Source organism: Plectropomus leopardus, chromosome 24 (assembly GCF_008729295.1).
Source record: "Plectropomus leopardus isolate mb chromosome 24, YSFRI_Pleo_2.0, whole genome shotgun sequence".
NCBI classification, from domain to species: domain Eukaryota; kingdom Metazoa; phylum Chordata; class Actinopteri; order Perciformes; family Serranidae; genus Plectropomus; species Plectropomus leopardus.
The window spans coordinates 14,855,740-14,883,592 of record NC_056486.1 but is presented as its reverse complement, the minus strand read 5'-3'; the positions used below and the strand labels follow the sequence as shown (position 1 = coordinate 14,883,592).

General features: G+C 41.7%; 2 protein-coding genes across 4 annotated transcripts; one reads left to right on the top strand and one right to left on the bottom strand.

The window, feature by feature from the left end:
- The first annotated feature begins 187 nt into the window (after positions 1 to 187).
- trim25l (tripartite motif containing 25, like) lies at positions 188 to 10,103 on the top strand. The gene is made up of 16 exons (XM_042513412.1): positions 188 to 923; positions 1,321 to 1,416; positions 2,610 to 2,843; positions 3,618 to 3,777; positions 3,865 to 3,897; positions 3,991 to 4,029; positions 4,117 to 4,161; positions 4,478 to 4,531; positions 4,611 to 4,658; positions 4,758 to 4,820; positions 5,177 to 5,392; positions 5,514 to 5,624; positions 5,875 to 5,910; positions 6,034 to 6,102; positions 6,263 to 6,328; positions 7,218 to 10,103. Exons 1-16 carry the CDS (start codon positions 297 to 299, stop codon positions 7,790 to 7,792), a joined length of 2,472 nt encoding a protein of 823 aa, XP_042369346.1. The 5' UTR covers positions 188 to 296; the 3' UTR covers positions 7,793 to 10,103.
- trak2 (trafficking protein, kinesin binding 2) lies at positions 8,666 to 26,625 on the bottom strand. 3 transcript variants are annotated; one of them, XM_042513408.1, is made up of 17 exons: positions 26,520 to 26,625; positions 22,142 to 22,336; positions 20,912 to 21,097; positions 17,447 to 17,506; positions 16,503 to 16,579; positions 16,190 to 16,306; positions 15,669 to 15,887; positions 15,408 to 15,486; positions 15,168 to 15,298; positions 14,967 to 15,041; positions 14,303 to 14,440; positions 13,974 to 14,053; positions 13,101 to 13,241; positions 12,730 to 13,025; positions 12,109 to 12,621; positions 11,475 to 11,574; positions 8,666 to 11,332 (listed from the first exon to the last, which is right to left on the bottom strand). In XM_042513408.1, the coding sequence occupies exons 2-17, from the start codon at positions 22,194 to 22,196 to the stop codon at positions 10,549 to 10,551; spliced, it is 3,051 nt and encodes a 1,016-aa protein (XP_042369342.1). In that variant the 5' UTR covers positions 22,197 to 22,336; positions 26,520 to 26,625; the 3' UTR covers positions 8,666 to 10,548. The 3 variants fall into 3 exon arrangements, with proteins under 3 accessions (XP_042369342.1, XP_042369344.1, XP_042369345.1); XM_042513410.1 differs by lacking the exons at positions 20,912 to 21,097; positions 22,142 to 22,336; positions 26,520 to 26,625 and adding an exon at positions 20,391 to 20,678; XM_042513411.1 differs by lacking the exons at positions 17,447 to 17,506; positions 20,912 to 21,097; positions 22,142 to 22,336; positions 26,520 to 26,625 and adding an exon at positions 20,391 to 20,676.
- Positions 26,626 to 27,853: the final 1,228 nt, after the last annotated feature.

The following is a 27,853-nucleotide window of genomic DNA, read 5'->3' as shown; positions in this document are numbered from 1 at the left end:
ACCACTGGTTTGGTTAAATGATTAAAAGATCTGTCCATTCACACCTTTACTCTCTTGGCGTTTAGCCGTTTTCCACCGACACCCGTTTTCCCCGCTCGACCTGCCTGGTGGCTCTGGCCCCGCCCAGCTCACCTATCCCTGCTCTCACATGAGAGGCAGCTTTTTCCTCCTGTCAGTCCAGGAAAAACCTACCTCTGTTCATCTCTGGATCTCTCTGTTTCACTGTTCTGCTCTGGATTTTGGACATCTCCGAGTGTCTGACCCTCTCTCTGTTCTGTGTTGTCTCAGGTGTGAGCATGAGTGCTTCACTGTGGACTGAGGAGCAGTTTAACTGCCCCGTGTGTCTGGATCTCCCAAATGATCCGGTCACCATCCCCTGTGGCCACAGCTACTGCATGGCCTGCATCAAGGACTACTGGAGCAAGGACGACCCTAAGGGGGTTTACAGCTGCCCCCAATGCCGCCAGACCTTCTGCCCAAAACCCTCCCTGTCCAGGAACACCATGCTGGCCGAGGCTGTGGAGCAGCTCCGCAAAGGGGCCCTCAAGGCTGACGTGCGTGAATCTATGCGAAGCGCCCGAGGGGTCGCCTCCTCATCCAAATCCAAAAAGAAGCTCTCCTCCTCAGCTGTGCCGTGTGACATGTGCAAAGACGAGCAGCGAGCAGCAGTGAAAAGCTGCCTGGTGTGTATGAGCTCATTCTGTCAGGCCCACCTGAAGCCCCACACGACCAAGAAGTCTCTGAAGCAGCACGAGCTCATCGCACCCACAAGCAATCTGGCAGAGAAGATCTGCACCCAGCACAAGTACCTGCAGGAGTTCTACTGTCGTCAGTGTAAGATGTTCGTCTGCTGGCTATGCACCAGTAACCTGCACAAAGGTCACGAGTGTGTGTCCACCAAGGCTGAGCGCCTGGAGAAACAGGTGAGAATGGATGCTGCACAACAGGCCTCAATTTGTGTAAAATATTTTAAAAGATCTTTAAGATCATTAAGACATTCAAAGGTTTTTGAAGTTTTGTCCATGAAAATGTGTGGGAGCCCTGAATTAAAAAATAAAGAACACCTGTTTACTGTGAATGTACAGATCTCCCCTCCTGCTATCTGTCCATTGTTCAGTGTGATGAGTTTCTATGTGTGTGAGGGTGTCGTCTCTCCTTTTGTGTCTCGCTGTGGCTCCAGCCAGGCTGAAGACATTCCTAACTACATTCCTGTCCATTCATGACGCTTCACCTTCTCTGTGTCTGTGTCACATGCACACAGCTGTTTCCTCGCGCTTGTGTGAGCAAGATGTGTTGATGTCTTTATGTGCCCCGTTACAGAAAGTGATGTCCGAGCTGCAGACTGAGAACCAGCAGAGACTGAAAGACAGAGAGCAGGAGCTGAAAGACATGAAGAAGATGATGGAGTTGATGAAGGTTGGTTAGTTGCACTGCAAGTGCACTATTTTCCCGCAATCTGTACATTGATTTTTTTTTTTTTCAAACAGAACAGATAAAAAAAAAGTGATATTTGGTTAATCCAGTAGAGGTGAAACATTAACATTAGTAAGTAAAATAGAAATAGTACAACACCAAGAAAGGACATGACAAATACTACAAATCCAGACCCAGACCAAGACAAAAATAAAAAAGTAGTAATAAACTAACAACAGAGAAATATGTGAATAATAATAAAAGTAACATAAAATATTAAAATATGATATGTGTCAGTTGAATAACTGGCTGTCAGATCACAATTTAATGTCCCTAAAATACATGTCAAGTGCACTTTTTCTCAAAATAAAAACCATGTTTCCACTGTCCTGGAAAACCTGGACCTCATTTTTCAGACCTGGAAAAGTCATTGAATTAGTAAAAAAATGTTTTGCAAATAGTCAAAGAATTTTGTTGTGTGTAAAGATGTTATGTAAACTCTCCTGTAGATAACCTTCCACATAATGTCAAAAACAACCAGCTATTAGAGATCACTGATGTAATGTAACAAAGTAATTATACCTCCTTACAGTACTGTCAACTCTTACTTTTACTCTTCTATATTTCCTGAATTAAATGTATACTTTTACTTCTCTATATTTCCCCAAAGCATTTTAGTTACTTCCTGCAAAACAGGAAAGGAAGGGAGGAAGGGACAGATGATTGAAGGAAGGGAGGGAAGATTGATTTTCCTTGTACTTTTACTTTCAATTTATTAGTGAATTTAATATCATAAAATTACTTTTATACTAAAGTACAGAAAATACCACTTTTACTTAAGTAATATTTTAATAGGTGACTTTAACTTCTACCAAACTCATTTTCTGGTAAGATATCTGTACTTTTACTCATGTATGGCTTTCCAGTACTTCATCCACTGTCAGAGACCGGAAAAGGTTACTGTTTAGTTTTCATACAATAATTGACATCTGGAGTAAAGTATACCGTACAGTTCTGTTCATGTTGTACATTGAGAATGGTAATTAAATGTTATTAAGGGTTCTTGAAAAGTCATGTTTGAAATGTTGTCCATGAAAATGTGTGGCCCTGTAACCATCTGCAGTAATTTCACAGTTACCAACTGTATTTGTATTTTGGCACACTGAGACGTGATCACCATTTTGTGCCTCTGCCAGCGTTCTTCAGACATGGTGCATGATGACATGGAGGAGGCGCTATCAGAGCTGCAGCGCTCCGTGGGGCGTCTGCAGGAGCTGCTGGAGGAGGTGCTGGATCAGGCCAACCTGGAGAAGATGGGCCAGGCTCAGGAGGTCACCGACAGCCTGGAGGCCGAGATCAAGGAGCTGAAGAAGAGGGAGACGGAGATGAAAGATCTGGCGCGCTGTGAGGACCACATCCATTATCTGGAGGTAAGCTGTGTTTAGGGTTCCCACGGTCATGGAAACTTTGAAAAGTTCAATTTCACGATCACATTTTCTAGTCCTGGAAAAGCCATAGAACTAGTAAAAATCATTGAAAGTTTTGGAAAAATTATGGAAATGTGATGTGTTTATTAAATTAAATTATATTAATGTAACATAACTGATATGTAAACAATTGCAGGCCTGCAAGTTTGGAAAGCATGTTTTCTTTTAAAAAATGTTCTTCTTTTTGTTGAAAAAAGAAAAAGAAATCTGAAAATTTGGGGGTAATTTGTTTTTCTCACATTTTTGAAGGTACATCTTCTTTAAAAATCACCAGAAATGACACCATTTGTCACAGCAAGAAAGTGTAAAAACAGAAATTATCGTTGGTTGATTTTCAAATTTCTGACTGTCTTTAAACGCATTATGTGGGCTGCTGAAATTTTGTTTGAACGGAGCTTGAAATCTGATGTGTCTGAAAAATGCCGAGCTTTAAAAAAACATTTTTTCTTCTTCCTTTTTTAAAACATTTTTGGTGATTGGCAAACTGTTTTATTCCTTAAATTTTTGGGGAGTTTGATTTGTTGCAATTTTTTATCAAAAATGTAACAAAAATTAACTTATTTTTTGATATTTCTGTAGAAAACATTGAACAGTCATTTTAAATTTGTCCATGAAAATATGTGGGGACACTGTGTGTGTGTGTGTGTGTGTGTGTGTGTGTGTGTGTGTGTGTGTTTGGTATGTAAATCTCTGCTATGCCACCATGTTTTCCTTCAGATGTACGAGTCCATGTGCAGCCCTCTGGAGTGTGGCGAGCTGCCCACTGTGGTGGTCAATTCAGAAGCTTCCTTCGAGCCTGCACGAGACGCCATCCTGGACCTCAGGGACCGAGTGGAGGACCTGTGCAACCAGGAGCTGGGCAAGATCACCAAACAAGGTTCGTACCAAGAGTGTTATCTTGTTTTGTCCTACCTTTTATCTCTTTAAATGTTTGATCTTTATCGTATCGTCTGTTCTCTTTCAGTCAACGACACAACTCTGTTCACTTTGGGAGACTGTAAGTGCCAAACATTCTTCTTTTCAGCATGTGCATAACAAAATTAAAGTTGTGTCATCATGTTTGACATGATTTCCTCTTTTCTTTATGCAGCCAGTCGAAACTCAGGACAGAAAGGAGGGATTTTTAAATGTGAGTTTGGATTTTCAATCTAAATAATACATATCGGAGGACTCCTGAAAGTCGTGATTTAAAATTCTGATTTCCTCTTTTGTGCAGTGTTTTCTGGTCTGGGTTCTCGCAACACAAACAGCCGTCCGGCAGGTGAGTCTTGTCTACTTTACTTTTATTATGTTTAAAATAAAAATGAATAAATAAAATAGATTTTCAATCCTTTTCTGTGCCTGGTGCCATGTTTAGCAGGTCAATATATTCCATCAAAGAGTTCCATATTTTCTGAAATATTTTGATCATGCCCATGAGAGAAAATCTCAGCTCCTCAAGTTTTATATTCTTTTACTTCCTTAATGCAATGATCAATGTGATTTAATTTAAGTTGAACTGGACATCTGGCCAGTAGTTTTATCATTTTCTTGATAAATTGATGTAATGGATACATTATTTCTGTCATACCGCACAGCCTCCACACCCAGCATCTCAGTCGGGTCACGGAGTACAGACAGACGAGGACACGGTAATGTACACTGACGTGTTACAATATCAAAAATGATTCAATATGCAGTCCTCGTTAAATGTCACATTTTATTATTCAGGTATAGGCTTTAAAAGTCAAGATGTGAGGAGCAGAGACACACCACGAGGTGAGGAAATTAATCTCCAACCTGCAGTGTGGGACTAGACGGAGCGGTAAAAATGTGTGTGTGCATGTTTTAAAATATGCTGCTTCTTCCTTGTGGCAGACAGAGGACACACGAGCTCACCCAGACCCCGGGACAGACAGAGGAGAGAGGAAAGAGACACAGGTAGGTGCAGTTTGCTTTGTCTCTGATTTTAAAACCAAAACTTCCTGTTTATCATGTGGCTGTGACTTCCTACTGCAAGAAATAGTTCTGTATATACCATAAAACTTCAGTTAATAGCCTTCAGTCAACAGGCTTATGTTTGGACAGGTTTTTAATTCCTTTCACACAAACGTGTTGCTCAGCAAAGATGGAAAACTGGGCTAGTTTTACGTTGTAAATGTCGATACCTCACGTTGCAGAGCTGAAGAGGACATTTTGTTCATTAGCTCAGCTGCTTAGCAGTTTTTTTGGGATAAGTAACTAATAAATTTGTTAAGCGTCAACTTTGATGTAACATCTTATATGTGTTCCTACAGTGAGGGAAAGCAACCGGAGACCAAGCCCCAGATCCAGCCCCACTCCCAGCCGCAGAGAGTCTCAGTCTCTCTGGAGCCGGTCCAGTCAGATCCAGGCTGCCCCTGAACCGGCCCCGACCCCTACCCCTATGCGAACCCCAAATCCAGTCCCAGTCAACCCGAATCCAGCTCCAACTCCTGCTCCAACTCCAGCTCCTGCTCCTGCATCAAGTGGAGGTACAATACCAACCTCCGTCCAAATAAAAATAACATGTAGAGTTTCATCTCTGACATAAATGCTCATGTGAGAGAGTAACTCATTTTGTTTCCCATCGCTCTCCTTCTCCTCCTGGTTCAGGGTCGGGTTTTAGTCGGATGGCGTCGATCAGCAGCCTCTTCCGCTCCCATCGCCGTGGCACCAGCCAGGCCACCCCAGTTAATAACACACCAGCACCAGCAGGGAACCAATGTAAGATCAAACTCCAGCTCCCATACTCTTTAATTAAATAGATAATTAAATAGATTTAAAGGGAAAGTTCACCCCAAAATCAAAAAATACACATTTTTCCTCTTTCCTGTGGTGATATTTACCAGTCTAGATTGTTTTGGTGTGAGTTGCAGAGTGTTGGAGACATCGGCCCAAGAGATGCCTGTCTTCTCTTCAATATAATAATTATATTTCGAAGTGTCTAAGTGTGTGACTTGTGTTCACTCAACAGGGGGGATGGCTTCTCTGCCTGAAACAGCAACAGAAAGTAAGACTTCAACCTTTAAACTTTACATGTCAAATTGATATTCTTGTCTTGGCTCATTCAGAACTATCCTTTGAACATGGCAAAGTGTATGTTAATATGTGAGATTATTTTCTCACTCGACAGTTAACCCCGGTCTCTTCTTGGACTTGCCCACCCCAACCACCGTGAACCACGCTCCTGCTTTCCCTGCATGTGAGTTTATTTTATCCTTTTGGTATCACCATTTTGAGGCAAACATGACTGAAAATGTTGCATGAAGCAAAAACCAATCAGACATGTATGTAAGATTTATATGTGCATTTACAAATTGTGCCTTTTTGTGCATAACCTGACATATTGTTTGGTTTTCCAGTGAGAGAAATCAATATTGACAGCATCCAGGCCCCGGAGCCGAGGAGCAGAGATGAGTTTCTACAGTGTGAGTCTCAATGTTTCACTACATTTTTACTTCCTGTGAAACTTCCTGTATAGAAAGGTATTTTTCTTAAAAATATCTATCATACAGTAGGTGTTTCAAACAGTAGTATTCTTTGACATAAACAGTCCCAACCCGGGGTATAATTTGCATCTTTTTTCTGCACTTTTAACCGTAACACATGTTCCTTATCAGCTGAGGAGTTTGCCCAGTTGTAATGGAGATGGATCTGTGGGCATGCAGCATCACTAGCTCTTTTGGTTTTATTCACAGCACTTTTAAGACTTTTTTTTGTCTTTGTTGGTATAAGAGTTTATTCTTGACTTGGATATTGTAGTTTTAAAAAACAATTCCAACTCAACAACCACTTACAAGCATTTTTTCTTCTGGAGCTTTCAGCTGTATCACATCATCTGCATTGGCTATAGGCTATATTTAACATGTTACACATATTTTAAATATAATATATACTCTTATTGTTATTCTTGCTTGTGTTCATTGTTGTAGCTTTGCACACATATTTATATTTTTATATTTTTAACTTACATACTAGTTTTGTACATTGCATTTTTAAATAGTATTTACATTTAGTTGTTTACTATTACTGTGTATTTCTATTTTTATTTTTGTATTTTTATATACTTGTGCTTGTACTTATTTCTACCTGCGATAATCCTCCATGCTGGCATCAGAGCGACTGTCACGAAACTCATTTTCCCAGGGGGGAATCAAGAAAGTATTTCTGATTTCTGATTCTGATTGATGAAGACCATGTGAAAAAAAACTTTGCAAAAGCTTGTAAATGGACTTCGGGTTGGGATTGTTTTTGACAAGTTGAAGTTTAAACTTAATTTTCCAGAATATGTAAATAACTGTCCATTAAACTCTCTAGACTCTGTGACCTTGACTCTTGACCCCAACACGGCCCACCGACGGCTGACTCTCTCTGAGGGCAACACTAAAGCCACCCTGCAGGGGGCGGCGCAGCCGTACCCCGACACTCCCCAACGCTTTGACGGCTGGACCCAGGTAATGTGCACGAGCCCGCTGTACGCCCAGCGCTGTTACTGGGAGGTGGAGTGGAGAGGACGAGGCTCCTCTATGGGCGTAGCCTACGGGTCGTTGACCAGGAAGGGCTCTGACGCCCGATCAGGGCTCGGTTATAACGTCCAGTCCTGGACCCTGGAGCTGTCGGACACCTGCTGCTCGGCCATGCACGACAACGAGAAGAAGGACATACCGGTCACCTACTCCCCTCGCCTGGGCATCTACCTGGACCTGTCCATGGGGACGCTGGCGTTCTACAGTGTGGCAGAAAGTATGACGCACCTTCACACCTTCCGCGCAAACTTCACACAGCCGCTTTATGCTGTATTTGGGGTGGGCAGTGGAGTCGGGGTGGGTCTGGACTTCGCCCTCGGCCAGTTCAGCTCCAGCTCTGACAGCATCAAGATCTGTCCAATGTAAGGATATAGGCAAGATTACGCCAAATTAAAGAGTAACTACGGAATTTGTCAGCCCTGACACTGTATCCCATTTACCACTCTTGTGTGCGAACTGTCAATTTACGTCCACTAAAAGTGCTTGTTTTTGCTACTGACAGGCTTATTATTTTTAGTGCAGGACAACATTAAATAAAGGGAATCCCTACAGGGATTGTTTTTTTAGTTAATGATTATTTTTGTTAAACCTGAAACAGAATTGAACCAAAATTGCTATTGACAAACCCACCAGACTCCATTTAAGTAAACACCAAAAAGCTCTGATCAGTTGAAATAAACATTTAATTCATCCAGTTTGATGCTGGCTCTAATCATGCTAAAATTACTGTAATTATTGTCTGGTTTGACAATAGTAAATTTTGGGGCTGTTTCTGGTTAAAAAGGATTTTACTCTCTCGCAGAAAGGTCCATCTCTGTCGGGATTCTCCCCATAAAGTTGTCAGACATTTAGAGTAACAATCTGAGCCAGCAGGACTTATGCAGTGGACATTTGTTGACTGTGCTCTTCCTCAATACAGGACCAATTTCGAAAATTAAAAATTATCAACTTACACACAGAGACACACACGCAAAAAAATACTGATCAAACTCTCAGGACACAATAACTGAAAGGTTTTTCTAAAGTTTGGTTGCATGTGATTTTTTTTTTCATATTTTAAATGCACTTACTAAAAGAAGTTTGTATTCCACACAAAAAGCAAAAATTATTGTTTACAGCCATATTCACGTCTCGGTTCCATGGTGTGTTTTTCGGTATTTGGGTTCGTACTGAATTATCTCAAAAACTAACAGATGGATTCCTAATTTGTAATAAGTAAGGAAAAAAACAGTCGCTGACTTTGTTTTCATTGCTTTATTTAAAAAAAAAGAGGCAACTGAGTAATAGCCATGAGTAGTTTACAGAGGATCATGAGGGGAGAATGGAAGAAGTCACTGGACATTTTATATTTCAGCCAAAGTAAGCCACAAACCTGAACCTCGTGTTTTCTTGGAAAATATTACAACAAATCTAAAGATATGAACAGTCTGCATGTGTCTTCTTCTCTCCACTCCAAACATTAAACAGAAACTTCATTTGTTAAATATGTTAGAGCTAATTAATACAAAATGCATCATACAGTACACACGTGTGTATTCCTTTACTTTAAAAATAAAAGTTTTGGCTTAATTTGGATTCCCTTCTGTGGGCTTCTACAAACAAAAAACACTGCTACATATATTAAAAGCTTATTTCTGAATTTTAATTTTAATATGTTAGAATTTGTATACGTCACATAATGGTGTCACTAAATCAAAGGTTAGATAAAGTAAAAGTGCAGTTTGTGAGTGGGAGGGTCTGCTTGGGTTGACAGATGTATGGGACAACCGCACTGAAGCCCAAAACTCTCTGCTTCCTTGAAATATAATATCATAGCATATAAGCAGTAATAAATAGTATGAGCTTTCCTAAAGGAATACTCCCACCTGCTGGCCAGTGTGTGAACCACATATGTCAACCCCGAGACATTTTAAACACAGAAAACAACCCCAAAAAAAACCCGGATGTGATATTTTTCCCTCTGAACCCGTACATCCCACAGACCTAAAACTGAAATGATCAAATGCTCTTTTAAGGGCCCGCCAAAGCTGTGGGGAAATGTTTTCAACCGTGCAGTGATCCTCAAATTAACCCACCTCCAAAATCCAAATGAGTGCAAATAATATATACAAACATGGCTTAACAGGAACATAAGTCATAACAGTGCTGGCTTCTACTTAAGGCCTCATAAAAACACACAAAACACCAGGACCTGAAGGAAAAAAAGGCAGACCCATTTTTCTTGCCTGCCGGCTTCAGCCTTGGCCCCACCTGTCTGAAGACAGGTGCATGCTGGGACCTGTAGGCAAGGTTGACAAAGTCATGCAGATGCTTTGCAAAGAGGCTGGAAACAGGGGCACGGCACATGGACGGTCACCAGACACACGTGCAAAAATGGACGACTGTAAAATCATTAATGCAAAAATGGACGACTATTAAATCATTATTATGTTAATACTGGCATGTTAATGGCACGGTCTGAATACAAGATTAGTCCGGCAGTGTGCTATTAAGCCAGCTAGCACTTAAAGTCCTCAAGTAATAAAAGCATGAATCCCTTCTCTTGTGAATGTTTGTATTTGGGGATAAAACCACTGGCTGCATAATGGGCGTGGCTAACATGACTATGTTATTACAGACTAAAGCTTTTCAAACCCACTACAGAACAAGCCCTTTGAATAGCTACACTGGATGCTCAGCCGTTCTCTCACTTTCTTTCTCTTTCTTTATAAAAACCACACCTTCCCTTTTCTTTTTTTATTTTATTTCGAATCTACATCCACAAACCTTCATCCACTTGCTTGTTACCTTTCCCTCCGCCCCTGCCTGAGCATCCAGTGCCTCGCAGGAAACCTACAGAACCTAATTAATGACCGAGAAGATACTAAGAGCAGTCGGAGGCGAGCTAAGGCCTCAGTAACTAGCGTCATGGCAAACATCTACATACATAGACACCGCGGTATAGCTAAAAACAGTCAGTTTACTTCAATTGTGCTTTAAAATTAAGTCATAAAAAGGAGGGATTGTTCTGCCCTGACTCCTCGCTCCAAAGGCAGAGAGGAGGAGAGAGGGAGAGGAGGATGGTAACGGAGGGGTTCATGTTCTGGAGTGTGCACCCTCCCGCTCCATCCACCTCTTTCCTCTCAGCGTTTGGTTGAACTTGACGGGACGTGGGAGACGGAGCCAAGATGCCGGCGCCGTTCTCTGGGGTTTCCCCAAGGGGGTGGCGGCAGGGCAAGAGAGGTGGGGTGAGGAGGAGGGTTAGCGGCTGATTTTCCAGCTCGGGCACCAATCATGGCAGGGAGGCTCTGGTTGCGCCTCAGGCCGTCCAAAAGGCTTCCTCCGCTGGCTGATACAAACGTAGAATCCTGGCGTGGCGCTGGAGCCTCAGACTCTGCACCCTGCAGCACCTTGGTGAATCCCAGCCGCCGCAGTCTTTCCACTAGGCCTACGCTGACTGGGTCAGGCCTAACTCGGCTCGACTTAGGAGGTGGGACAAAGGTTGGGGTTTCCTGTGAGGGGCTTGGTAAGTCGGGATGTGGGGCGCGACCCAGATTCAACCCGTAAACGTCCTGAAGAAAAAGCTCTGCTGGCCGCGAGGCTAGGAAATTGTCAGCCTGGTGCTGGCGTGACTCTGGGGGCACCGGGGAGGGAGCAGGTGAGTGGGAGGGGGAGTTAGGGGGCGTGCTTGGGAGGAGGCGGAAGAGGGGCTGCCGGGATGTGGGTTTTGGGGATGGAGGGGGGGTGTCAGTGGAGACTTGTGCAGAGATGCCTCTCTCCAGGACCAGCTTGGCCAGGCCGCTGGTGGGCACGGGAGGGCGTCGAGGGGGGAAGGAGTCACCCAGACTCAGTCTGCAGGGAGTCACAGGGGTGCTGGGACCGGTCCTCATGGAGCTGGGTGTGTTGGCCATGACGGACGACTGAGAACTGAAAAACATGAAGACACGAGGTGAGAAGAGAGACATGCCCTTTGTGGGACTTTTTATTCTTTCCCCTTCATTCATCATAATGATAAAAAAAAAAAGAAGTGAGATGAAATGTTCTCTTTTGTCCTTTGCAGTGGCGTTACCTTTGGGTGACCTGTGTGATGTCACTGGGGTGCAGGATGCGGCAGGTGGTGAAGGTGTAGGTGGAGAAGGTAGAGCTCTGACACTTTCCTGGATTTTGAACTGAACACACAAAAACATTAGAAAAGCTTCTTTGTAGGGATGTTCTGATCAAGTTGATTTTAACCTCCAACGGTGATCCAAGTCATTTGAAATTAAGTGTCTGTCGATATCGATTCCTGATTCATTACCTGGATAATACAGCTGCACAATGCACACCTCAAGTACTTTAAAGTTATCAAAAGCAATCCAGTGTATGTGCTTGACAGTTGAACAGCCCTGCCACTTTAAGCAGTGTAGCAGCTGAAACTGAACATGAAAAAAATCAATTTCTAATTCTTTGAGTAGCAGCATTACAATAAAACCTGAAGATCTACCACAAACCATTCTCTCCGTTTACAACACCTGCATGACGGCGGACAAAAAAAACAGATCAAATGGGTAGATCCTCAAAATAACCGATCCCGATCAGTTAAAAAATTCAATTGATTGAGCCCAATATGCCTCTGATCAGATCGGGACATCCCAACTTATTCATCATGGCAATAGTGAGCTCATTTAAACACAGTTTATTTCTACTGTCTGCAAAGTATTTACCAGTAGAAGATGTTGTTGTTGATGTCGAGATGCAAATGTGACTCTGTGATTGGACCGCTGCTGTACAGGCTCCTGGAATGAACTGAGATGACTGGCTGGATTTCTCAGTGGCGTGTGCTGGGGTCAGACAGAGGTCTGATCTGACCGCGGAGGAAGTGGCGGTTGCCCCGGGTGATGTGGGCAGAGCGGGGGAGGGAGGCGGGACAGGCAGAGGTGTGACCGAATGCTTTCTGTCTTTCCTCTCCTCCGGCGTAGACGAACAGTGCACCTTGAAGGTGATCCCACCTTCCTCTTCTTCCTCGTCCTCCTCTTCTTTACCCCGCTCTGCTGCCCCCTTCTCCAGGATACCTCTGTGCTCTTCATCCTCCTCGTCCTCCTCCATGTCAGACAGGCGGTAAACGGCATCCTGAGCCAGAGGGCAGAAACCTTTGGTCACTACTCCAGGGTGGGGGTCCAGGATGGTGGCCAGGTGTGGTTTGGCCAGCTGCTGCCAGTGATGGAGCGTCAGAGAGCCTAATAAAAAAAGAAAAGTTATGTTAACTTAAGAAAGTATAAACACGTACTTATACTAGATTGTACAGTGTGAATATCTGTTGATTTCCTTCAAACTGAACACTTTACCCTCCATAGGTTTGACGATCTGAAGCTTCTCCGGCAGGAAGGTCTTGAAAACGCTGGAGCTGAAGGAGAGCTCCGACAGGTTGGAGAACGAAGAGAGAACGCTGCCCATCGGTGAGCTGCAGCCGCTGCCCTCCCCGTCTCCCTCCGCCGCCAGAGCCTGCAGCTTCTTCTCCCGCTCAGCCTGGAAGAACTGACGCTCACACAGGAAGTTCTGCCGTCGCAGCGACAGCCGATGGAGAGCTCTGGTCAAGTCGTTTCCACCTGGACTGCCTGGCTGGCCCATTCGCACCTCCTCTCTGCAACCACGCATGTTTATTGAGCCAAAAGGGTAGTAAAAAAAACATCATGCTCAAGAAATATTGGTAACATACCCCTGAGTGGATGTGAAGGGCTGAGCAGTCATCACTAAAGAGCTCTGTCCTGAGCCGGGGATAGGAGGGGTGGCCGAGGGCGGCCGCGATGCTGAGGCGTTGATGGAGCGCACTGTTTGGAAGACTCGCTTCTGGGACACTCTGCAGAAAGAAGAGGTCAGAGGTCAAAAACTGAAACGATACTGAACCAGACGTTATCACAGTTCCCACACATTTGCACACAGGGTGCTTTTCTACAAATGCAGGAGAGTGTCATTTCCCATAATAAATGCCGCCACATTATGTCACATATATATCATAACTTCTCTTAAAAGGAGACGGCTTGGCTGGCATTAGTTATGGAAAATGAGAACCATGCGAGTTCCCCGTTTTTATTAAGCAGCAAATAAGATGTTTGTGTTAATTTGCCAAATTTGATATCACACCTCTTTATATGCGACTATTGCACATTGCAGTGTTGATGCTGAAAGAACACATAGTGCAGCCCTAAGTCGACTCTTATTAGATATTATGTAAACAGTTCCCATATAGAAAATAAATTCACTGTTATGTTACGTGTAACTTTATCCCGTGGGAATCATGAGTTATTGAAAGCAGCTGTGAAGGCCATGAGCTTCATTATAAACTATCCAAAAAGACTAGCGATGGAAATAAATGCTGATTATTGGACCTAGAGCTTGAAATATCCTAAAAAACAGTTTGGATTTAGGTGATTGGGTATAAGGAGGAGTCAGTATATCACAGGCACACTCACTAAATTCACCCAGTAAGCCTCTGCTGGGCTTTAATTGTTTTTAAGAAGCAGAAAATTGACCCCATCTCAGTCTTTTTCATTACATTTAAAGTTTTGGTAGTGAAGTTTGATTTTCTGACCTTTGGTCCTGGAAGGCGGTCTCCTCCTCTACACTCAGCTCTCTCCTCATGGTCCCCTCGATCTCCGCAGCCAGTGAGTCCTGGACACAAACACACACACACACACAGACTTTTAAAGGTGCCCTCTGGAGTTTTATTATGACTAAGCAAGTTGTTTCTTTATTTGGTGACTTTGCTCTGAACTTTTTTTTCCATTTGATTTGTTTTCTTTTTTTTTTACTTCTGCTTTTGGTGCATTTTGTACCTTTACGTAACTAGTGTGTTGTGCTTTTGTGTCTCAGCTTTCCTTTTAGGTGAAGCTACATAAAACTTCCGAATGTTTCTCTCACCATGGGGTAGAGGCCGTAAGAAAGGTGCCTTCGCATCCCGGAAGAAGGAGTGTTTTTATTGCGAAGCTCTTTGATCTCCTCCTGGGATTCATGAAGCATCTCGACACACTCTGCGTTCCTGTCTGCCAACTCGTCCAGCTGTAATGCAGACACACAGACACACACACACACACACACACACACAAGAAGTGGTTATTTAAATGACTTTGTTTCTGTATTCAGCAATTAATCAAGCAAAGGAAAGTCTTTAATGGATTTCCAAATTAGGCATGTATTCAGACTGAAAATGTATTTTTTAATTTGTCAATCGCCTGGATTTACTAAATTAACATAATTACTAATTAAACGATTATATTATTTTATTTTATTTTAACAACCATATTATTGGGGAGCTTAAACTATAAAAACGTAATTAAATTGCTCATTTAGTTTTATTTTTTGTTCTAATTTCTATATAATGGAAGACTCACTGAATTGAATAATCTGGTTTTGTATACAAACGCAGAGTCATGGTTCTTTACAGATGCTGTATGTTAAAGCTACAGGCCTAAACATCTAGAATTAAGGGTTTTTTTTATTTTAGGTCAAATAAAAGTGATCCAGTTCAGGAGTCTATTCAGACATAAAAAGAGAGCACGGTCACAGTCTGTGTGTGAGATTGTACCTCTGCTGTGAGCTGTCTCTGAGCATCTTTAGACGCCTGCAGGTGGATTCTCAGCTCCTCTTTCTCCAGAGCCAGCTGTGCACAAACAACACACAACATAAGCATTTAAACACACAAACACTCTCTGTGCCTGGAAGAAGAGATTACCACCACTGTTCAGTGGAAACTCATTTTTTGCCAAGTTAGATTTTGTCTCCTCACCTCCTTCACTCTGTGTTGCAGCTCGACTATCTGGGAAAGCAGCTGAGCGATCTCCTCCTGGTGTCTGAGCAGCTCCTCGTTCTTCTGAGACAGCTCGTCTGTCAGAGACACCATCTGGCTGTTGGACTCACCTGGAACCAGCACACACACACAAACACACACACACACCAAAGTTAAAAATCAGCATTTCCAACACGAGACTGCGTCTTTTCAGCGTAAATGTGTGTGAATGTCACTCACGGAGCTCCTTGACACAGTCGCTCACTAGCTGCTGCTCCTTCTCCTCATAGGTGATGGTGTCGCTCTTTAATTGACACGCCTGGAGTGGACATTTTGAGAGTAACCAGTGAGTATTATATGATATATATATATTATATAATGAGTCACACACTATTTCCATTATTAACAACAGTGATTATACTAACTTCTCAAAATGTGGTTAACATTTAAAGCTTCCACTCACACTTCCTAATATTTTCTGTCCTGTGCTGTACTTCATACCTCAGACCTCAGCAGCAGATTCTCCTCCTCCAGCTCCTGCAGCTTGCTCTGCAGCGACTCCAGCTGGCTGAGTGCAGTGGCGGCGCTGGTTCCTCCTGGTGGCTGAGGCTGTCGCAGCGGCGTGGACACGCTGGAGTCAGTCTCGCTCTCCTCCGACGCGCTGGCAACCATCCGCAACAACTCGTCCTTCTTACTGAGCTCATGCTGCAGCTGGTGAACCTGGCCAGTGGGGATGGTGTGGGTGAGTTTTTACTTTCTGAGATTTTTAACACTGAAATCTGCAGACTCCTGATGTGCGTAGAGGTCCAGACAGACACAAGGAGACATTTTTATTGACGTTTTCATTGGTTGTTTTGTTGTTTTCAAATGGATTGACTTTAAATATCCTTCATAATGAAAACAGATTTTAGTTCCATTTAGATCCATATACCGCTGTGTTTTGTGTGCCTATCATTTTTATAGAATTAGGGAGAAATAAATATCCACTAATTACAATTTCGAAACTAGCTTGCGTACGCTACCTGGTCCAGAGCCTGCGCTAGCTGCTCCTCTAAGGCCTCGTTGCGTTCCTGCAGCAGGTGGTTCCTCTGCAGAAGTGACTGTCCGATCCGAGCTGCCAACTCCAAGTCTCTGTCCCGCTGTCCGATAAGAACACATCAGGGTGGTTACATTACAGCCCGTTTCACAGCTGCAGAGCTCTCTTGCAATACTCATACTACTAATTTCAAAATTTAAAAAACATAAAAATGTGAGGAAAATATAGTCCAGGTTGAAAAATACCAAAGTTACTCTTCAAAACACATAAATAAATGTTACAAGTTAGGCAAAACCTACCTCAGCCAAAAGGTGTGAAACCACTTCGATATCATTATAAGTTTTGGCCATCTGCTCCACACGATCGGCACTGAGGACTGACCAAAAATGCAAAATTACTTTGAGGAGACACAGAAGCAATTACATGCAATCTATTATGGCATGCACACAAAAAAAACTTTCAAAGCAAAAACAAAACCACAATATCACTTCACACTAATGGACACACCTGTGTGCCATGCCGTGTTTACTTACTACCAAATAAAATGACCACAAGCAACATCAGCAGCCACTTCCGCAAAATCTTCACTACAGCCACATTGGAGCAGCCAAATCGTGAACTAGTGTGATTAAAAGAAATGTCACTTACAAAACAACATGCCATTTGATGATATCGCTCCACAACATGGCAATGTGGTTGCTAGTGGTCTGAAAGTAATGACGCCACAATAGCACTTCACAGGCACAAAGAGACTGCAGAATAGGGATGGGACGATATCTGATTTTACCCCAGATCACTGAAAAACACTCACAATAGGCTGATCGTGATTAATCAGGGGGATTTCTCAGGAAGGTATGACACATTACATACCGCCCAAGCGTAATCATGTTTTAAGCATATTATCATTATCATCAAGATAATATTGTTAACTGCAATTATTATCATCAGAATCATTGTGGCATGAAATTTTCATATCATCCCATGCCTATCGCACTACATAGTGTTACAGAACTAAAAGCCATCTACAGTGGCAGACAGCAGACCTAAACTATGCAAATCTCTTGTCTGCTCTCATCAATCTACATGCAAACAGCAGAGAGGGGCTCCAGGTCTGTGGCTCTGGAGCAGCTACAGATCCCAGTTAAAGTGCCGGAGCCGCGCTTTGGACCGAAGCCCCTCTCTCACACCGGAGCTAAATGAAGAAGTCGCAGAGCAGAACAGGCAGACAGAGAGAGAAAGATACCTTTGGAGAGGCTCTGAGAGCCGGGGTGGGAATAAGAAGAGGGCTCCAAAGCAAGATACGCTAGTGAGAGACAGGAGAGACAGAGAGGAAGGGGAAGTTCAAAAGGTGCACAAGCAACCAGCTTGTTTTGAGATGAAAGGGACAAAAAGACAGAAAGACAGGAGGAAAGGAGGTAAAAAGCAGAGGGTGAAAGCTGAAGCTTCAATAAATCGACTTCATGTAGAACATTAGTTTGTCGAGAATCTACACATCAATTAGTTTGCTCCACTGTTAGCACCTGAGTGGGTGTCACCAGCGCTGCACCGCTCCCCCTTCCACCTGTTTGAAGAAAAGTGGCAACTCTAAACATTGAGACATTGCCTTTGACTACATATTGTTTAACAGACCACACACTCTGCACCTAAATGTAGCTTAAATGACAAAAACCTCTTTTTTAAAAAACTTTCTTTGTAGCATCAGTCATCGCACAACGTTGCACATCTTCGTAGCTCAAGATCTCTGTCCTCTTTATTCCGCTGTAAAGTGAAACGATCACCATTTTCGCAGGAATTAAGTGCAATAAGCAGTGCTAGAAAGCATCACGTGAAGCAGCTGCTCAAATGGATGAGAGCTGTCGTCCAGTAATCTGAGGCCCTCGGTGACCTCTGGATCTGGACAAAGCACTTTGCTCCAACAACCGACGGTTAAAAATAACCTCTGCCTTACAGAGCCGTCTTTGTTTCACACAGGGAGACAGATACTATTCACACAGTGCATTTAATCCGCCATAATACCGTGTGTTTGACGCCAAGCGTCACAGACACGTTCATCCCTGAAACTTTATCTTTGTGAGGACGCTCGTTGTCATTTTGCATTCCTTAGCCCCTTACCCTAACTATCACATTTAAATAAGTAACCCCAATCTTTTCCCCTAACCTAAACCTAATTTAAACTGGAACTTTAAATACATATCTTTAACAAACAAGCCCTTAAAGAAGTAAAGATTAAAAAAAATGTCCTCACTTTCCAAAAGTGTCCTCACTCTATCGGTTAAAAACTTGTTGCAGCCCTCATCATGTAGCATGCACACACACACATATTCCTTTACCTGATGAGTGGAGTATGGTGTCACTGTAAAAATGATGTCCGTGCTCCTGTTAAATCATGATCTACTAAAAACTACTTTAAAAAATTAAAGATAAAACTCCAAATGCAGTCACACACTGCACACACGTAGTGATAGAGTATTGCAGGTTGTTTTTTACTTGTAGAGACAAAGACTGAACTCTGTCCAAAATAAGTCCAACAAGTAATAAAGTTTTTCACTTTTATTTTGATATTGATTCTTGGACTGCAGACATACTCCCACACAGTGCAATGATCACTGGGAGACTGATTAAGAAACAATGTGGACCTTTGGCACTGATAACATTTGTTTAGCTGATATATTGTAACACAGAATTTAAAAGCCCAATGTAAGAAATAATTGTTGCAAACACAAAAAACTATCAACTCAGTTGTGTAAAAATGCTCATTTAAATAACCAGGCTCAGTTAAGCTCCAGCGAATGTAAAAGTTATAGGGCAAAGGTCAAGTCTGAGGATCCGTATGTTGCAACTGTCTTGCGGTTAATGTTTTGTGAGGTTAAATCAGGCAGGATGCACACGTGAGGTCTACAAATGTTCCTAAAATCTAATTTCTCTGACATTTAAACAGAAGTTTAAACTAGTCAACTTGTCTAAAAGTAAGAAAACACTCTGAAAACGGTCAAATCGAGCACATTTTTAGCTATTTTGCGTATAAAAAGAGCCATTTGTAATCCTTAATCATTTTTCAATAACCAAATGATATTTTAAAATGCTGCAGAAACAGGTGGTGTTTGGTCCTTCAAAACATGACAACAACTCACTCAATAAAAGTTAATAAATAGCATTTATTGAAAACAATATTCTTGAGGAAAAAAATCTTTAGAAAATATGCCATAATGAAATCTTTTTCATTGGGTGAAAGCAGTCACATAAAATAATAATTTTGATAATAACTTAACCGTCTAGTATTTCTACTGTTTATTAGCAAAGGCAGCAACATTTAATGGTCATGCCAAGTGACGATCCAAGACTCGAAAGCTTTACAGGCTGATCCTCTATTTGAATTCAGTCCATGTGTCTCCGCTCTGACTCATCACTGACAAACTTTGCATTAAAATAGAGTTGTAATTGTGTAAAGTTTCTGCCGGTTGAACAGTATTTTTGCGAGTCTGCATCAGACAGCTCACTCTTCCAATTTCACAACATGAAACAAAAATAGGACACTTGATACTTGAGATGTTTGTATTGAAATATTTGGGCTGCTGTCAGCATTGTCTAAATACATAAAAACACACACATATAAGTTGGTTTTACAGTCAGGGGGAATATTAGCATACCAGGCCTCTGCAAGTGCATCAGGAACTATTAATAAGCTGCGTTTGATTTTACATTGCAGAAGTAGGGCAAATGTTTGACTGAGCAGGAACATGAAACCGAGACTCCCTTACTGTACCACTTAGTTCGCACGTGCAGCTAACAAACGCATATACACACAACCTGAAGACATATAAAATACTGTAAACAAACACATTCTGCATTTACTGTCTTATACTTGAAAGAGCAACAACCAAAACAGAGAGGAAGTTCAGTATGCACTGCAAACTGTGCATGCATGAAAAAAAACACACAGGAAGTTGCTTCTATCCAACTGTACACACTGCTCCCTGCATACACAACTTTTTTGAACGTAAACAAGCATTCATTCAGACTTGCCCACTTCCTGTCTTTCAAGGAACGCTGCAGCACACACACATTGTCTTCACACTTTCCCCTCGCTCTGTCACGTTCTGTCTGACCTTGTCGACATGACTGGAGCTGCTTCTGCACTCACACCAGCTCACATGTCTCTCTCTGTGTCACACACATACTGCGCTCACCTTCCATAGCGAAGTTATCATAAACTTCCTCATTATGGATGTTTAAAATCGGCATCTTCCAACTGCTCGCTCTACTGTCCTGTCTTCATCCTCCGTCAATCCCCCCTCCTCATCACTGTCTGTCCCGTGACTCTGGCCCTGGCTTTGAACTACACTTAACTCTGGCTGGAGCACTGGATTCCTCTTGCTCACTCTCTCTCTCCCTCAAACACACATACACACACACACACATACACTGTCAGAGCTATCTGGTAGACTAAGCAAAGACAAACAGGCACAATGACAACCCTGTGCCAAACAATATCCACGCTAAATCCCTGTGATTTTAATCAAAGAGGATCTGTATAAAATGAATCCCTCACGTGTCTAATGCACTCAGACACACACACACACACACACACACCATCTGCTCGCTGATGTCGCCACAGGCTTGACCAATCAAAAGAAAGTAGACAGAGAAACACAGAAACAACTTTTACTTGGTGTCCTGCACAAAGTGAAATCTAAATTTGCACACTTACTCATGTAACGGAAGGTCTCCTCGGCCAGCAGGGGGGAGATGGCACTGTGCTGCCCGGGGGCTTCATCCGGAGAGCAGCTCGGGGACACCACCCAGTCCTGGCTGTCCGACAGGTAGACAGAGCCGGAGTCAGCCGAACCAGAGCCAAGCGAACCATAATGCTTCCCGCTGCTGCCCAGCCCGTCATCTGTAGGTTAGAAGACAATTAAAATAACATCTCAATCTAGCATCTAATGATTACTTTCATAATAAGTAATATATGATAATAATAATAATAGTAATAATTCAAATAAGGTTTGGGGAATCGATAATATGTCCATGTCGTAATATGTCATCTTAGAGTTTTTAATAATCTAATATTGCATAAATGTCGTTTTCCTGGTTTTAAAGGCCGCGTTACGGTAAAATTATGTCATTTTCTTTTGTGACAGCACCATTAATAAAACTCTACAATATTGTTGCAATATCAATATCAAGGTATTTGATAGTCAAAAATATCGTGATATTTGATTTTCTCCATATTGCCCAGCCCACTGAAAAATCAAGCATTTTATTTAAATTAAACAAATAACCTTCTAAAGTGTAGTAGTAAGCTACCAAAACTTTAAAAATATTTTGTTCTATGTCAAGCTACTCCTTTAATGTTGAATAAAAACAACCAACAACTAACATTATATAAACAGTTGTAGGAGATGGAGAGTTGCCATTTTTATACTCTTTAATTATTCAGTTGATGGAGTGATGCAGTGAGCTATAATACTGTAATACTGGTGATTTTTTGACACCGAAACAAATCAGGCTCTTATCACACAGGACAGTGACAATATAAAAGAATGGGATGCTTTTATTTTGTAAAAACGGAGCAGCCCTGGTGAGATGAAGTCAGACTGCAGTGAATGTGTTTGGAGAGCGAGCATGGGCTGATGAGGCATTTTAGTGACTGAGAGTGTGGGTGTGTGTGTGTGTGTGTGTGTGTGTGTGTGTGTTTTCTTGGCTCAGGCAACTGTACAAGCCAATGTCCTTCCACTTGAGCAAATATGTGGTTTACTGGGACAGATGGGGCTAACTATAGCACGGAGCCCAAAGACACAGCACCACTGTACTGGAGGGCAGCAGCATGATATTGGCAGAGTAATATTTGCAGATTTACTGCAGCCTTGGACATACAGATATTTCACTGATAACAGTATTAACATTAATTTGATACATGACGCACACCCTAACAGCCCACCTGTCTCAGTGCTCGACTCCTTCTTCTCCACCGCTCGGGGTTTCACTTCAAACATGTCCTGTCCTTGGAGCGGGAGGGGGGGTGGGGGGGTCCCTGCTCACAAACACAAAGCTGGACAGAAAACGGGGGACACTATCGCTGTGACATCACATCCTGTTCCGGCACTGGCGGGTGGTGCCCGCGCCGCATCTTTACCTGAGGAGAGAATGTCAAAGAAGCAAATTAAGATGTGAAAATGCCACTAATTTTATATTTTTCATTGACTTTGCTTATGTTTACAGAACAATTTAGGGGCAGCACAGTGTAGTGAAGGCTGACTAAAATCAGCATTTGTTTGCTGGGAGTCAATGAGCAGTGAAACATATCTGACAAACATCCCTCCCACCACGTCGATGTCTGGCATTTCCTTTAGCGTTTGTCACTACAATCATTTAAAGTACATCAGTAAAACCTTAAAATCTCAGTCACACTTTTACCCTCTTCTGTCTGACTTTATGAGATTGATAAAAAAAGTCACTCAAGAGTCCACAGACGAGCACAAAGCAGGCCAGCTGCTATACGTTTCCATTTTCTTCGATGTGCCACATACAGTTTTAAGGAAGGCCCGAGGGGTGAGAGAAAGCCCTCCCACATCCTGTTGCCTTTCTCTGTAGGGACTGCTCTGAGGCTTAAAGGGATGACTGGAGGAATGAGACAGGATGCACCCTCTTAAAGGGATGAGCCATCAGTGGAGAATTGGGAAAGACCAGCTGTGAATGCGTGCGTCTGTACAGTATGATGCTGTAACTTGTTGGATTTTTGTTTTTGCTCTGTTTCTCAGTCCGTTTTTATATTGAATCACAATTTTTCTGCTCCAAATAACCCACTACTGATGGAAACATTAATTAAAGGGCAGCTCCACCAATTTAGTATTGTGCTCTCATAAGGCTGGGAGGCTTGTGAGGGACAGATTTTTAAAAAGTGGGTCAAATTGGCTTTGAACTCTTAGTATGCCCCAATATTCTGAATCCTACACTTCCCATAATACAATTTAATAGCATCTTTCATTAGGTTTTCTCTGCCAAATAAACACTCACGTCGCAGGGATCAACTTTAATGTTTTTTTCACTTGCTTAGTCAGATTAGTGAGTCAGAAATCTACTTGCACAAAGTCAGTTTTACTTGACCCGATACAAATTGTTTACTGGTTATCAAATAAAAACAAACACTAAATTCCACCTCCATTATCAGCTGTGGACAAACAAGGTTTTTTTTTTTTTTTTTTTACCTTTTACCAGATCAGACAAGTGAGTTGCTAGAACTGGTAGCCTGATGTTGCATCGTATTTACCCTGAGAATATGGGCAATTATTATTTTTGAGCCCTGCATCGTTCAAACTACACACCTATAGTTTGTCATGTATGCTTTCAGTTAAAACCAGAGTTGCAATTTTTCCGGGTAAAATTAAAAATGGATCAGTTGCTATATAAAAAACAAACATAAAAACGTAGCTTATTTTCTAACAATACTAAATGCAGTTTTTCCTCATTTAAAGCTCACGGCAGAATTTTGCATGTACTTTGACAGCATTGCATAGCTTAAATTTCACTTGTTCGAATAAATTCAGTATGTATTATTATTATAGCATTATTAAGCTATCTGCAGAGCCTCATTAGACACTGTATAATTTCTCACAGGCCTCATGACTAGTAAACTGATCTTAGCATGTAAAATGTTTGCAGTGCTCCTTTAAGTGGACAGAAGCATGTGTTGTTGTGCTGTTGTGTTATATGAACGTCTTTACTAAGAGGACACTGTGCAGCATCACAGCCTCAGTCCCATCTGCATGAATGACCTCAGTGCTTGGCCTGTGCGGGCAGACGTATCTGTGGGTGGGTGTGTATCAGTGGGCATGCCTGTGGAGAGACAGAGTCCTTGGGCAACATTCATCCTCTGCTTACATAACACCGAAGCTGAAACGGCTTGCTCCGTAAAGCAGATTAATGTGATGCACATAATGCTACAGCCTAAATGTGCTGTTTGGCAGCAGAGGTCTGGCAGATATACTGAGCTGGCCCATTAATGGCACCGGTATTGGCATTATTATAGTGTCATTTACATAAAGGCTGAGTGCACTTGTATGCACAACATTTTGCATAAATGAATCATCTTTAAAAAGCTACTGACATCAGTATGAGAAATTCTGCACCACTTATGTTCATACTGATCATAGCAGCTTCTTTCAGATGCGAGCTCCATTTTTCCCGAATTTAAAACGCCATGACTGATGTTGACCGAACGCCTGTGAGTCACCTCATGAGTAACACCGTCACAGCCAGACAGCTCCGTGTTTGTGATACAGCCTGCCTGGGCCTGTCTAACCTCTTGGCAAGGTTAAACCAAAAAAATATTTTATTCTAGTATACCTCGCTAACAAAAATTAAATGGAGATTTGCTGTATTGCCCGCACTAATAATCCAGACCACAATCTGAAACCACCACTTAAATGCTGGTGGCAGATTATTGCACACTATCAAATGAGTAAATATAAGCACAGCCGCAAGATGGCAGCCCTAAAAGTAACTCTGTGGAAAAACAGACAACGCAGCAGCTTTATACACAACACAAGTCTGTCACAGCGGCCCCAGAGGGTCCGTCTGCTTGGCTACAGAAGCTTTCATCTCCCTTCACGTCTAATCTTCTCATTCAGCTGACGCTTTTATCCAAAGTGACCTACAACAACTGCAGCTGTAGAAATGTCAGTGCCTGAATACCATACTCAGGTATAATATATATATATGATGCCAAAACCTAATGGGAGTAGTTTTTTCCTCCACACCTGAAACTCAGATCTGAATGTGTTCAGCGTGGAAAGATGTGCTTCTTTGCCTTCATTAATTTGCAAGTTATTTGCCTTGCTTCACCATTTCCATTTATGCTGTATCACAGCCTCTGCACTCAGCCCATCTTAGATGTGACAAACTGGACACGGCCTGAGGGCTTGCTCCAGATCAGATGAAGCAGCATGTGACTCTGACTGGACCAGAGCTCTGACTGGAACATCAGCAGACATTCCTGGCCAAAAGATGAAAACGGTACAGTTGAGTGTAACCAGAAACATTATGAAATACTCCTCTGATCAGATTGGTTGCTATATCCATGACAACCAACCTCCATTTGTGCCATATTCTTCTTTGAAGACATGGATTAAACCAAACGCTGTATGAAAAACCTACATTTTGAAGAGGTTTTACTTATAACTAAACGTACAGGCAAGTAAAACACAACATAAAAAAAATATATGGAGCTACTGAGCTAAAATTAGTATAAGAAAAAAGAGAAAGACCTGAAAATTAGCTGAGAGGAATCATAAGATATTATCAAAAAATAGGGAAAATGTCTAGGAAAATATATTTATGAGTCTTATAATTATGTATATAAAATGATGTTGCGAGGTGAGTAAAAAAATATATATATATATATAATTAAAGTCATTTTCTTGTTTGTTTTGTTTTTTCACTTTTTTTTTCTTATTTCCAGATCATTTTCTTGTATCTTCTTATTACTAATAGTATTATTACTATTATTATTACTATTGTTATTATATTAATTATTTCTAATTTTGGGGGCATTTCTTGTACAGTTTCCCATTGCCTTCTCGACATACATATTTAAAAGGAAAAGAAATCTCCAATTTGCTGGTGTTTCAAAGGTTTAAACCAAACTCCGTTTCAAAACTCTACATTTCAATAAATGTTTTGCTTGTAATTACATGTACAAACGCATAAAACACAACTTAAATGATTTTAATCAATCTTCAGGAGGCACTCTACATTTCGGCACAATTTTAATACAGAAAACACAATTATTTGGATAGAATTTTTCAATGACATAAATTGCTTATTGTAATTCTCATTGTCATCTTCTACCCTTGAAAGCTGGAGAAAAACGAGAATCCGTGGCTATACTGTTATCAAGTGCTGCTTTGTGGGTGGTTAACGTGCCGATTTTTACAAAAAAATGTAGATATGGAGATTATCGTGTGAAAAACAGGGGTCGCTGATGGTTTAATGTTGTTATGTTAGCTAACCAATAAACAATAATGTATAGCAGGCCAGCTAACGTTACCATTATATGACCTAAACTGACAGATCAGCGGATAATCTGATGTTTTATATATAGATCTCACTGAATTTAACCCATGATTGTATTTATTATGTATTTCGCACGATCTGATGTAACGTTTCACATGTTTTCCTCTGCTGGGCGAGGATGACAGCTGCACTGTTGCTTGGCGTTGCGCTGCCATCGCGAGCTCAAACTGGCAACATCCCTCACGCGGGGAGTTTTTCAGCGTTTAAAAAATGTAAAAAAATATGTTTGATTATTGTAAACTCACCCAATGTCAATGTTATTCCGCGGCATTTGGTAATCCCAGTGTTACATGCGGCTGTCTGTCGATCCCTTCACCAAAACCTCAAACAATGGAGCGGAAGGGAGGGAGATGCATGGACCTATAATAAACCTGGGTACAGCCGTGGGGGCGGGGCCTCATTCATTTCTATGAGAGCTGCTCAGTGGCGCATGAACATGGATTTATTATAAATCACTTCCGGTTCCCTCGTCTTTTTGAATGGGTTTTCAGTAATATGCCTTTAACTAAGGTCTGTGGTTTGCATAGGCTTGAGATATTGATACGTTTTCGTGTTCGTACAAACACACTTTTTAAACTTTCAGGGTTTTTCGTATCTTAAAAAAGGCGGTTGCTAACAAGTGGCTAAATCGTACTACAGATTTCACCATAATACATCCATGGACTACAATGTTTGTCGGGGACGTCAGACGTCATTACACCGGACACAGAAACATATTAAACTCACTCGCCCGCCTTTACAGCTTTACAGCAACAGCCACGCTCCAGTTTTCAGATTTATATGTTTATAATGTGTTTATAATATTATAATACTTTTTAATTGTGTTTAACGTGTTTTTACGGTGAAGTTGAACGATTTGGGGTGATGACGTTTACGTTGTGCGACCAAGATGTAGTTCGTTTATATCCTTAAAATAGCTTTTCACTCGTGAGTTCATTTACGCTTCAAAACACAGTTTAATGTTAATCTGTGAAGTTTATCATGCTGGACAAAATATGTAAGTATCATAAACGATAATCGATAATCACATTCAAAAATTATGGTTGCTAACTTCCTGGTTAGCCTACAAAAATACGTCATCGCAGGGGGCTGGCACGCGCGCGCTCACGAGGACACCTTTTGCGGTTTGTTTTGAATTGATGCCATCTGCTGGACAATCTGTAAAATTACAGCCACACGGTGAAATAAAACCTACATTGTGGAATTAAGTGTTTTCATCTGTAGTTGAAACTTTTGTATTTTTCATACTACCACGACTAATACTACTACGACTAGTACTACTAATTATTATTACTATTTTACAAATCAAAACTTAAGGTGAAGCCGTTATTTATGCATTATTATTATAATATATTGTTCTAAAATAAAATAATTGAATTTGCAGATCAAAAAAGGGAAATTTATAGACTACTTGTTAAAAACCATTGGTTTTGCTTTAGAGGTGTCAGGAGGCTGGCATGCACACGCTCACGAGGACACTTTCTGCGGTTTGTTTTGAATTGATGCCATCTGCTGGACAATCTGTAAAATTACAGCCACACGGTCAAATAAAACCTACATTGTGGAATTAAGTGTTTTA